Source organism: Gamsiella multidivaricata (assembly GCF_025024155.1).
Source record: "Gamsiella multidivaricata strain RSA 2152 chromosome Unknown BC939scaffold_36, whole genome shotgun sequence".
In the NCBI taxonomy this organism is placed as follows: domain Eukaryota; kingdom Fungi; phylum Mortierellomycota; class Mortierellomycetes; order Mortierellales; family Mortierellaceae; genus Gamsiella; species Gamsiella multidivaricata.
In genome coordinates this window covers 109,471-121,375 of record NW_026251744.1, presented here as the reverse complement: position 1 = coordinate 121,375, position 11,905 = coordinate 109,471, and the positions used below count along the sequence as shown (strand labels likewise).

Genomic DNA, 11,905 nt, shown 5'->3' with positions numbered 1-11,905 from the left:
AGAAAAAGCATCATCATCGTAACAATGTTCGGAACTACCCTTACTATTACCTGCTAATCCTTGTCTTTTTTCTCTATTTTCAACGCGGCAACAAGATTTCTACTACGCCTAATTCCAACCTAGACGCGCAAACGACGTTTTTTTCTGCCCATTTCAACACATTTCTTTTTACTGTTATCCTTAAAGTGCGTTATATATTTCCACCTGCGACATACGCGACAAAATGTCGGACCCCGCATCTACAGAAATCAAGAGCGACTCTGAGCCATGGTCCGTTCTCGAAAATCTGATTCTCGTCCAGGCCATCTACAAGTGCGGCGACACAAACTGGGTGGCTATTGCCCGCACCATCAAAGGACACCCCCAAGTCCACCGGTCAAGCAACTTCTTTTCTCAGAAGGTAAAGTGTCTGCAGCCCGAATTGCAGTCACACCTGCACCGATAGCTTGAACCGAGTGCTGGCCAGAAGCTAACAATATCACTCGCCTCCCTTTCCACTGCATCTTGAATAGAGTTGTGCGATTCAATATACCCAACTCTTGGAGAACCTGGAAGCTGAAACGTACGTTGGACTCAATACGCGCTATTCACGATTATCTTTCTCGTTCAGGACGCCAGATACACTACTCATGGTGGAACACCTCACTCAAAAGCACCTTTTCTCAATTGGATTATCAACTTTATATAGACGGTCAAAACAATCACGCAACAATGAAGTAGGAACTTCTACTACTCAAGGTACGCATTCCACCTATGCTCCTTCTTTTCATTGTTTGAGGCACTTTTTAGGACAAAGAATAACTCACTCTCTACAATGACACTCTCAATGCCATCTAATAGACATCTCAACTGTAGTAAAGCTTGCAGGACAACTTTACAAGCAGCGGATAATGGAGATCAAGGCGCTCATCCGTAAGGATGAGGAGAGGTTCAGGGCATTGGTTGCAGAACTGGACGAGATTCGACAGGGTAAATGGGACAACCAACTTGCAGAAGAACTGGAAAAGAACCCTCCAGAGCCAGAGCCAGAGCCGGAGTCAGAAGCAGCTGCAGATAAGGCCGCCGTCTCATTCACGGAATTGAGTGAACAAGAACCAGAGGGCGAAACTGCGATGGCCGACACCACAACATCATCATCCCTCCTTACACCCTCATCAACTTCGTTGTCAGAAAAACAAGAGGACGTTAGTAGGACTGCTGATGCACCAGAGGCAGAAGTTCAAGCATCAGTGACATTGCAAGAGGGCAACGAGGACGATGTAGGGGAGTTGCAGGATGTGGAGATGGAGGATGTTGCAGCAACGAGTTTAGCAGCAGAGATACCTACAGAGCCTATTGGTGCCTCTACCTCAGCGACTGGTAGCGAGGACGTGGATATGGAGGATGTCACAAGCAAGGAATCACCATCCGTCACATCCGAGGACGCAGTTCAAGCAGTGTCCGACCATAGTGTTGATCAATCAAAAGCAGCCGAAGAGAACCGGAAACCTGACATCAGCCTCACGTTAGCGCCCAGTTCAACGACCTCAGCGTCCGACCTCTCACCTCCTAAAGTTATAGAGGAGGGGGAAGATATTACGCCCGAAGATGAGTCTAAGGCAACAGAGGCTAAACCTAACGATTTAAAAGTGGCGACTAAGGACGAGGACAAGAATGGGGAAACCATTGATGACGAGTCTAAGGAAAAGCATAAGGATGAGAGAGAGAAAGAGGGAGAGGACGACCACCCAGACCGGAAAAAGCTGCCATCCAAAGACACTCATGCAGAGGCGCCACCCGAGGCCGAAGATTCATCAAGGGAGGAAGACGAATCCAAGATCAAGGGAGAAGCCGCGACACCTGACGTAGATCACGGAGAGGATACAGCTCAAGAAGGTGGGGAGGAAGGAGCGACTAGTGCGGATGAGGAGGAGACGGCATCAACGACGAGATCAGGCAGGAAACCCAAAAAGATCAAGACTGCTGTTCCTATCAAGCGTAAGAGACGGTCGGGTCGTGGAGGTATCGCTGCAGAGAATGAGGACGGCTACAACACTACAGATAGTGAGATGACCGACAGCGCCCAGACCAACATGTCTGACCAGCTCATGCGCACACAAATGGACGACAAAAAATGGAAGAAAATTTTGATGATGATCTGGCAGGATATTGCAAATCATCGCTACGGAGCAGTGTTTATGCAGCCGATCAAGGAGCAAGATGCCCCTGGATATTACTACATGATCAAGCGGCCCATGGATTTGAAGAGCATCAAGGAACGGATCCGCGACGGTGTAAGTCATGAAGCAGTGCTTACTCAAGCTATTGTTCCTTTCGTAACCCTAACCCTGCAGCGAACATGTGTGTCTAATGCTTTGTTTCATTTGTATTCGGATATAGCAAATTACGAACGCAGACGAGTTCCATCGCGATGTCCTCCTCATGTTCATGAATGCACTGATGTACAATGGAGAGGACACTGAGGTGTATCAGATGGCGCTGGCGATGATGAACGAGGTGGAGTTTATTATCAAGAACTTCAAGAGCTCTCAGTCGTTTGCGCCTGCTCATGTTCCTGCTGGCACTATAGGATCGGGCAACACATCCAACTCAACTACGCCCACAACTCGCACAGCAGGATCGGAACTGCTTTTTGCCGGATCTAATCAGCCGTCGACTCGAAAGAGGAAGAGCTCAGGACTGGAGATGACGCCCGTAGAATGAGCCCGCAGTTGTTGTTCGCAGTCCAAACTCTAAATAAACGATTGCACACTTGCGAAGCACTTTCTCTCTCTCTCGTGGCCCTTAAGCCAGAGGTGTATAAATTGAAGCTGCGACTCGACAGTGAAGAGATGCATTCCTCCTCCTTCATTGCGCAGACCTTAAAGACATCGCTGTTGGAGTTGAATACGCAAAAGGCAACCGCATCTACAGCTCACGTTTATTCTCATCAAAAATCAGAATCATGGGCGTCAAACGTGGACTGTCGGACGGTATGTTGCATCGCAGTTTGATGCGTGCACAGGGGATTCGTTGGTTCATGTGCACAGCATGCTAAAGTGGGCGGTGATTTGTGAAGTAAGGGCAACTACTGATAGCAGGTATTTGTTGCCATCCCTGTAGACGCTGGCCAAGATAGCTTGAACAGACGTCGTCGGGACGACGGGCCCATCCATGACATTGGTCCTTCCGAAGATCAAGATATCGATGAAGACTTTTCCGACAAACTTGTTGGTATGTCATACATCCATTATCATGACCCGATATCACATTGGGCCTTTTAAGAATAAGTCTCCCTTATGACTTTTTTTTTTTTCCTGCTTGGACTGTCAATTAGGGCCAAAACACGCCACGATGGATGCAACTGCTCAGTCGCACAACTTTCAGAGAGACAGCGTGTCATACATCTTTGGCGACCACGACTATACATGGCTTCCTCTTAAGCAGGATCACGAATCCCGGCCGCTGTGGATCACAGAAGATGGGCATATCATCTTAGAAGGGTTCTCTCCAATCGCCGAAAAGGCCATCGATTTCTTGATTACTATCGCAGAGCCAGTCAGCAGGTAAGATGCTATTCATTTATGGGAAACGAGCAACGGAGAAGCATATCATATCCACTTACATGCACGCTCATTGTATGTTACAATTAGACCTTCACATATCCACGAGTACAAATTGACGCCATATTCACTATACGCCGCTGTCTCAGTCGGTCTGGAAACGGAGGATATCATCGAGGTGCTGAGTCGCCTTTCAAAGGTCCCTGTGCCAGATAGTATCTTGGGTCTCATCCGGGATTGCACACTGTCATACGGAAAAGTGAAGCTGGTTCTGAAACATAACCGATACTTTGTGGAGTCTTCACATCCAGAAATGCTACAAACTCTATTGCGCGATCCAGTCATCAAGGAATCACGGCTCATCGGCGACGAAGATCCCAACAGTAGCGGTGCTTTGATCACAGGAAAGGCGCCAAATGCCAAGGATCTTTCGATTCCTGGAATCAAGAAGGATGTGGCCGATCCCAACAAACAGGCTTCAACAACTGTAGCAGCTGCGGCCGCGGCGCCACCACCACAAGGAGATGAGGAAATCTTTGCAGTCGTAGGACTGGACAAGGATGATGACGATGTTGAGAACGATGATGTGCATTCTTTCGAGATCAGCTCTTCATCTGTCGAGGCATGTTGCTCGCTTGAGTGCCTGTTGGTCCTTTTCTGCGCGATGTGTTTGATATAACATGTTCTAATAAGATATCTTTAATAATTCTAGACGGTGAAGAAGAGATGTAACGAGCTGGATTACCCAATGCTAGAGGAGTACGATTTCAGGAATGATACTTTGAACCCTGACCTGGAGATCGATCTCAAGCCCATTACAGTCATTCGCCCTGTAAGCGGAAAGTGTCAAATATCTCGGAAGCGCAGACTCGATCGAATTCTTAGCGTGGAGTCTAATGCATTATTCCCTTTTTTGTACTACGATAGTATCAAGAGAAGTCGCTGAGCAAAATGTTTGGAAACGGTCGTGCCCGATCCGGTATTATTGTGTTGCCCTGTGGAGCAGGAAAGACCCTCGTTGGAATTACAGCAGCGTGCACAGTCAAGAAGAGCACACTTGTTCTCTGTACCTCGTCTGTATCAGTGCTACAATGGAAGCAACAGTTCTTGCTCTGGTCCAACATCAAACCCCACCAAATTGCCATGTTCACGTCGGACCAGAAGGAGAAGTTCTTGGGCGCAGCAGGAATCGTTATTTCAACCTACAGCATGGTGGCCAACACTCGCAACCGTTCTCATGATTCGCAAAAGATGATGAACTTTTTGAAGAGCCGAGAATGGGGATTTTTGCTACTGGATGAGGTACACGTCGTTCCGGCCAACATGTTCCGCAAAGTTCTGACGACAATCGCAGCACATGCCAAACTGGGATTGACTGCAACACTGGTGCGAGAGGATGAGAAGATTGACGACCTTAATTTCCTGATCGGGCCGAAGCTGTACGAAGCCAACTGGATGGATCTCGCATCAAGAGGACACATCGCCAACGTCCAGTGCGCCGAGGTCTGGTGCCCGATGACACCGGCGTTCTACAGAGAGTATTTGCGCGAGTCATCTAGGAAGCGGACGCTGCTCTACGTTATGAATCCGAATAAGTTCCAGGCATGCCAGTATTTGATCCGATACCATGAGGAGCGTGGTGACAAGATTATTGTGTTCTCCGACAACGTGTATGCGCTTGTGGCGTATGCTAAGAAGCTGGAAAAGCCCTTCATCTACGGAGAGACGAGTCAGCAGGAGCGTGTCCGTATCTTGCAAAACTTCCAGTACAACCCTCAGATTAACACCATCTTCTTGTCCAAGGTCGGAGACACATCAATTGATTTGCCAGAGGCAACGTGTCTGATTCAGGTGTCATCCCATTATGGTTCGCGTCGTCAGGAGGCGCAACGTCTGGGTCGTATTTTGAGAGCCAAGCGCAGGAACGACGAGGGATTCAATGCGTTCTTCTATTCGCTGGTGTCGAAGGACACGCAGGAGATGTACTACTCGACCAAGCGACAGCAGTTCTTGATTGACCAGGGATATGCGTTCAAGGTAATTACGAACCTGGATGGCATGGATCAAGAACAGGACCTGGTGTATTCGTCGCAGGCAGAACAGCTCAGTCTGCTGCAGTCGGTCCTGTTGGCGCAAGAGAGCGAAGCAGACCTGAACGACGATGTCGAGCCGGATGCGGACGACCTCACTGGCAACACGAGTCGCCGCAGTGGAGCTGGAGGCGGATCAGTACTGAGCCATATGGGCACCTCGGTCGCTGGAGGATCGAATGGGGCAAAGCGCACGGTCGGTGGCCTCAAGAGTTTGAGCGGTGGCGACCAAATGGCATACATCGAGTATAACAAGGCGATCAACCTGAAGGACAAGGACAAGAACAAGAGTGAGCATCATGTGCTGTTTAAGAAATACTACAACAAGAAGTGAACACCTTTGAAATAAAGATGGGGAGACATGGAAGCAGAAGATATTCCTGCGTGTCCTTTTTTTATTTTATTTTTCCGCAGCCACCTTCTAAATATACCGACATAGTCTGGCGAAGAAGAGGCGGGCCCCTCCCCTCGCCAAAGGTTAGAGGATGTCTTTGAAGCAGACGGGCGGGCGCAGCATCCAAATGTTGATGCGAACCTTAAACTACACCGCAGGGTCAACTGGGGCCGAAGGTGTCCTTTGCCACCGGTGGCAAAACGCCTTTCCTGCACAGGCTTAAATACCCCCTGTTGTGGTCGTTCGCTTCTCTTTCTCTCTCTCTCTTTTTCTCGTTTTTTTCTCAACCCTACTCTCCACAATTTCAACCTCCATTCACTTTCCTTCATTCACGACCTCAACCTCAACCTCAGAACACAAACTCATTCAGCCATGTCTATTACTCTCCAATCGTCCGAGATGCAAGAGTTCAAAGTCGACAAAGAGGTGGCACAACGGTCGGTGCTTATCAAGAACATGATCGAGGACGTCGGCGAGTCGGAGGCGCCCATCCCCTTGCCTAATGTCTCAGCCGCCGTCTTAGCCAAGGTGATCGAATACTGCGAGCACCATAGGAACGACCCTGAACAGGTCCCAGACGAGTCGGACGACCCTCGCAAGCGATCCAATGATATCGAGGAATGGGACATGAAGTTCATACAGGTCGACCAGGAGATGCTGTTCGAGATCATCCTCGCGGCCAACTACCTGGATATCAAGCCACTGCTGGATGTTGGATGCAAGACCGTGGCGAACATCATCAAGGGCAAGACCCCCGAGGAGATCCGAAAGACCTTCAATATTGTGAACGACTTTACGCCCGAAGAGGAAGCCCAGATTAAGAAGGAGAACGAGTGGGCTGAGGATCGCTAAACAAAGAAAAGGAAGCGTGCTTGTCTCCGCAGAGAGTCCCTGGTTTGTTTTACTACACCCGTAGTTGTATGTTAGTCTCACCATATCTTACTGACCCTTCTTGTCTGGCGGAGCAATGGCCCACAGCTGTCAGTACTTGTACATATCCTGGATGAGCGAATAAAAAAAAAAGGCGCCGTCATCGAACCCAAAAGAAAATCGGCGAATGCAGCACAGAATAGCATCACACAGGCAATACAACCATCCCTCCCCTTCTTATGTTCCTTAAAAAGCACACTCCGGATGCATGAAAGTGCAAGGTTTTAAAGCGCACCACACTCCCCCTGAACCGTTCAAGGACGACATGAACAAACTCTTCCGCTTATCCCATGTCAATGAGACTTCTCTCATGCTCCCTCCTAATCTAGGCCTGAATGAGGCTAGCGCATCCAGCCTCTTCACCCCAAGTAGAAAAGAAGAGGCCAGAGACCGCGCCTCCCAGCTAAAAAAAAAAAAAAAAAAAAAATCGGAGGCGTTCGATGCGGCTTCACAGTTTTTCTTGTCAAGTCCGCTATTCACGTATTTCTTGAAGACGGGCCAATAGCCGACAAAAACGGGAGAGATATAATCGACGGTCGAGCAGGTCGGGTCTGGGACTAGCAGAGGCATTCGGACTCTGACGCGATCGCCGCGAGATGCCAGGCTCTTTATCCTCTATCCATAAATGAATTATTAAGGAGTCGCGCAAAAAAAAATACGCGGGATGAGGGGGTTCACAATTCAAGGATATAATGAGGACGTTGATGGTCAACAGTTTTTCACCGCCCCTTGCTTGCCTCTTTCTGACGTGCTAGAACGGCATGCTCAGACTGATAGATGCGGAGCTGAAGGAAGTCGAACAGCGACGATGAGCGTGTAACAGAGTCTGGGATTAATAACGGCGCTAGCTCGCTCTCCTGGAATGGATAATGACGGCCAAGTATCGTGGACGACTCTAGGTGGATCACTTTGATCGCCCGAACAAATACCGATCCCCCTTGGTCCTCTCGCCCTCGTTTTTCTTAAATATTTTATTCTACTCCTTTTGCTTCGCCCTAGTTTGTCTATGGATCCATGCCCGGTTCCCTTGCTGCTAGCTCACATATCCATATTCCATAACTCGACTTCTGCTTTCCTCTTGTCTTCTTCCCCTGTCGCTACGTTGTCTTGGTCCTTGTCGTTCATATGTCGTTCGCGAATCGCTTCCGCCATCAGCTACGTCAAAAACTGAGCTGCCGCCGCCACAAATCTACTTCAGCTACAGCAGCCTCCACAACCCATCCAGCCAACAGCGATCCGATCGCACATGCAGAAGTGGACGACGGCACAATACAGTTTCCAGCAGCAGAAGATGCTGCGATCCATCGTCGTCCTCGGCGCTCACCTTCACCCCATCCACCATCAGAGACTTCTCAGGCACATCACACCGCACGCACGGGCCAACCACCATCTCGCAGACGCAGCACAGATATACCACCCTCAGGAATAGTTCAAGACGTATCTTCACAGGTCAAACCAGGGCGACTAAAAGATCAGTGGCTACAACGTGCCGTTAAAAAGTGCGGACGCTTCAAGGAATTCTCGCGCAAAATTGCCTCCAAACGACCCCATATAATCGAGAAGTTCAGCAGGAAACAAGTTTCAAAAGAGCAGCAGGAAGGTGGATCAAGTCAACCAGGCAAAGACTTGAGTGACGACTCCGGTATTGAGGAGCTGGACCTTCGATATTTTTACGATCCTCGGTCAGAGGACCCCAATAACCGGTTAATGTTCATGGCAGGACCGGAGCATTTTTATCACCTCGCTCTTCAACTTGAAACTAGCCCACGTATAGAATTGCAACTCTATGGCAAGGACTTATTTTTACGATCAGGCGAGTTGGGATATGCACCTGCGCAGTTTAAACTTGGCATCTGCTACGAGCTCGGCCTGATGCATTTTCCTACGGACCCCTCACACTCATTTGCGTGGTACAAGCGAGCGGCGATGCAGGGGCATGCGGATGCAGAGCTCGCGGTTTCAGGATGGTATCTGACAGGACATCCTCAGGGACTGGTTCAATCTGAGCCTCTGGCCTACGAATGGGCCTCGAAGTCAGCACGGAGGGGCTGGTCCAAGGCAGAATATACGCTGGGTCATTATCATGAGGTCGGGATCGGAGTGCCGCAAGATTTACAAGTTGCCAAGCAGTGGTATATCAAGGCGGCCGCTCAGGGCAACGATCGGGCTCTACTACGGCTGTTGGTGGGCCATGTTGGTTTGGATGTCGATTATGCCCATCTCAAGGACGCGTTGCTAGCCGAGAATCAAAACAACCCGTATTTGGTGCATCAGCTTGCACAATTTCACGAATTTCGAGAGTACGGACTCGTCCCAGATGAAGATGCGGCATTCGAGCTGTACGCAGCCGCGGCCCAAGCAAACTATGCGCCCGCACAGTACAAGCTGGGAGCGTGCTATGAGTTTGGGATACTGGGTTGTCCTCAGGACCCCGTCCAGGCAGTGCATTGGTATAGTCAAGGCGCCGAAAATGGGCATGTCGAGGCATTGCTGGCGTTGGCGGGGTTTTATCTGGATGGTAGCGCAGGTCATGCAGTGGAGCAGAGCGACGAGGAAGCGTTCAGGTTCGTCAAGACTGCAGCTCAGAGGGGTGTTCCCAAGGCGGAGTATATTACGGGGTTCTTTTTAGAGTACGGATTGGGCGTGGAGAGAAATCTGAAGGAGGCGAAGCAGTGGTACCATCTAGCATGCGCCAAGGGCGTGGACTCGGCAGAAAGGCGGCTAAAGGATTTGGAAAGGGCGGTCGCTGTTGCCACGTAGAAGAGGAAAAAGAGGACCTGTAGGGTATATGACAATGTTCAGATCCAGTTTAAGGTCCCATCCACAGCAAGACACGCATATGATCTGATGCTGTGCCGCAAGGGGCCTGATTCTGGAGACAAGGACTCGCTCTGACAATAGTACTTCCTAGTTAAGTTATCACAAATAGCCATGCCCTAAACTTCTCTACGTACGGTCTTTATATTTTATATTTTTTCTCCTTCGCACACGCGCATTGCTCGTGCTCTTTTCCACTGCCTTCCTGTCACTTTCTTCGCATCTCAAAGTTCATGTCCCAAGCAACACTACTGCTTATCTACACGACCGATCTTCTCCGTGCTCTCCTTCTGTAGGCCTTCTCAACTGCGCGTAATATAGAGAGGAGCTGTTCGAATTCTGAGTTACTTCTATAACATATTCTCAGTGATTGAACCGTCGGCATGCGGGGTTCTGTAGCCGATCCACGCCCAACATTCCTCCCTTCCCTCTACAATACTTCTTGTACTACCTATATGGCAGATCATATCAACTCCCCAACGTCCGAACATTCTGCTTCTCAGAAGTCGATCAAGTCGGATATGGACTTCCTATGGGCGGACTTCAGCTTCCTCGACACGACTAGTTATGAGGCAGCGGATCGATTTGCCGCGAACGACTGGAATGAACGCGAAGAAGGATTTCCAACTTCAGCTGCTGTCGTTGCCAGCACTGGTGGGCAGCTGCTCGAGAGCGCATTACTGGCTTTGGATGCAGGGATTACTGAGCCCGATGAGACATTCATATCGGATGGGTTCTCAGTCTCAAGGTAGGCTGGCAGCATGTTGATCAGAAATTTTTCTATGTCATCAAAGACGTTGCCCGTGGAGAGTGGAGTGAATCCATGGTGATGGAGAGGGGATCAAGAGATGGAGCAAATCAATATATCAACTCCACTCCATCGTACCTTGACGCGCTCAGGATTCTCGAACAAACATCGATCATTCATAGATCCGGCAGTTTGCTCCTGTCATGATTTTTATCCTTGCATCGCATATCGACGGTCCTTAACCGTAGAAATAAGATGGACCTTTCGTGGTGGACCTACGTTGACACGTCGTGCTTTCACATTTACTGATGGATATTGACGCGACGTTAGATCAGAAACCCATGTTGACGAGGACGATTGGTGCCGGGTCTTCAATCTTACGTGGCCTCAACAGCACCCAGGGTTCCATGGCCACACAACTGCATTGATTTCGGGCAACTCCATCGACCCATCCTACATGCACTCTAATACCAACAGCCAGATATCATCATCACTGCTTGAGGATTCGTCACCGGCAACGCTCATATTCGGTTCTGCCGCACAAACGGAAGAAACCAGGGAATCCATCCACCCATGCAGTGCCACGCCGGAGCAACACCGATCATTCTCCTCGCGATCACCCTCGCAGATGTCTTTCATGTCATCACTCGAGTCGATCCTATCGTCCTGCTCTTGGTCGAATGATGTCGCGTCCGCAGATGTTCTTTCCCACCAAGTCTCGCCCGAGATCTCTCATCAGCCGACTCGGCCTGATCTAAACTTCTCGTCGGGCGCCCTGCAGGGTACTCTCGTCCTTCCTGGTGATTTTTTCGACTTTGGACAAGATGAGGCCGAGGATACCTCACAGCGTGAAGTTAACCAGAGGATGCAGAAGGGAATCAATGCTTCAGGCCTTGCCGAAAGTCCTTCGATTAACCGTTCTGACCCTCCCAGGAGACATATAGAGACTGTAGCGACATGGGCAACAGGCCTTTCGTCCGTGCCTGCCATCAGCAATGATGATATCCTACAAAACTGGCAACTGGTCGACGATCGCCATCTGCACATCTGTAATGGATTTAGTATAGAAAACATGTTGCCTGGTCCATCCTCAGCTCCTTTGTATGACTCACCTATACCTTGGATCCAGGATAAAGACCTTCCAATGCTGCACCCACCAGTTCAGCCGATACGGCACCCGCCACCGATTCACCTGGTTGATGACCCAATGCACCATCTGGCGCCGTGGGTTCATGTCCCTCAGGTGCAGCTTTATGCAGATTTACAAGTCCCACACTCCTCACATTACATCCAACGGAATTACCCTCAGTACCTCCAGCATCAGCTATCACAGACCCAACAGTCTGCATACAGTTTTCAGCATCAGCACAACGGCACGCTTCAA

General features: G+C 49.6%; 4 protein-coding genes across 4 annotated transcripts; all 4 read left to right on the top strand.

Moving 5' to 3' along the window:
- The first annotated feature begins 26 nt into the window (after positions 1 to 26).
- Positions 27 to 2,763, top strand: BC939DRAFT_172765 (uncharacterized protein). The gene is made up of 5 exons (XM_051550384.1): positions 27 to 400; positions 513 to 562; positions 689 to 738; positions 841 to 2,273; positions 2,380 to 2,763. Exons 1-5 carry the CDS (start codon positions 224 to 226, stop codon positions 2,701 to 2,703), a joined length of 2,034 nt encoding a protein of 677 aa, XP_051411759.1. The 5' UTR covers positions 27 to 223; the 3' UTR covers positions 2,704 to 2,763.
- A 78-nt stretch (positions 2,764 to 2,841) lies between these two features.
- BC939DRAFT_452863 (DNA helicase) lies at positions 2,842 to 6,008 on the top strand. The gene is made up of 6 exons (XM_051555850.1): positions 2,842 to 2,972; positions 3,103 to 3,213; positions 3,317 to 3,545; positions 3,633 to 4,164; positions 4,255 to 4,374; positions 4,470 to 6,008. The coding sequence occupies exons 1-6, from the start codon at positions 2,945 to 2,947 to the stop codon at positions 5,964 to 5,966; spliced, it is 2,517 nt and encodes an 838-aa protein (XP_051411758.1). The 5' UTR covers positions 2,842 to 2,944; the 3' UTR covers positions 5,967 to 6,008.
- Positions 5,988 to 7,361, top strand: BC939DRAFT_493340 (putative negative regulator sulfur controller-3). Its single transcript, XM_051559556.1, has one exon. The coding sequence runs from the start codon at positions 6,399 to 6,401 to the stop codon at positions 6,876 to 6,878; it is 480 nt and encodes a 159-aa protein (XP_051411757.1). The 5' UTR covers positions 5,988 to 6,398; the 3' UTR covers positions 6,879 to 7,361.
- A 1,308-nt stretch (positions 7,362 to 8,669) lies between these two features.
- Positions 8,670 to 9,716, top strand: BC939DRAFT_397658 (uncharacterized protein; the record flags this gene model as incomplete). Its single annotated transcript, XM_051552366.1, has 2 exons — positions 8,670 to 9,140; positions 9,342 to 9,716. The coding sequence occupies 2 exons, from the start codon at positions 8,670 to 8,672 to the stop codon at positions 9,714 to 9,716; spliced, it is 846 nt and encodes a 281-aa protein (XP_051411756.1).
- Between the last annotated feature and the right edge of the window lie 2,189 nt (positions 9,717 to 11,905).

Coding starts and splice junctions, on each gene's coding strand:
- BC939DRAFT_493340 (XM_051559556.1), top strand. CDS start 6,399: ATGTCTATTACTCTCCAATCGTCCGAGATGCAAGAGTTCAAAGTCGAC.
- BC939DRAFT_452863 (XM_051555850.1), top strand. CDS start 2,945: ATGGGCGTCAAACGTGGACTGTCGGACG. Junction 2,973..3,102: donor CAAACGTGGACTGTCGGACG/GTATGTTGCATC, acceptor CCATCCCTGTAG/ACGCTGGCCAAGATAGCTTG. Junction 4,165..4,254: donor TCAGCTCTTCATCTGTCGAG/GCATGTTGCTCG, acceptor TAATAATTCTAG/ACGGTGAAGAAGAGATGTAA.
- BC939DRAFT_172765 (XM_051550384.1), top strand. CDS start 224: ATGTCGGACCCCGCATCTACAGAAATCAAGAGCGACTCTGAGCCATGG. Junction 563..688: donor GAGAACCTGGAAGCTGAAAC/GTACGTTGGACT, acceptor AACTTTATATAG/ACGGTCAAAACAATCACGCA. Junction 739..840: donor AGGAACTTCTACTACTCAAG/GTACGCATTCCA, acceptor GCCATCTAATAG/ACATCTCAACTGTAGTAAAG.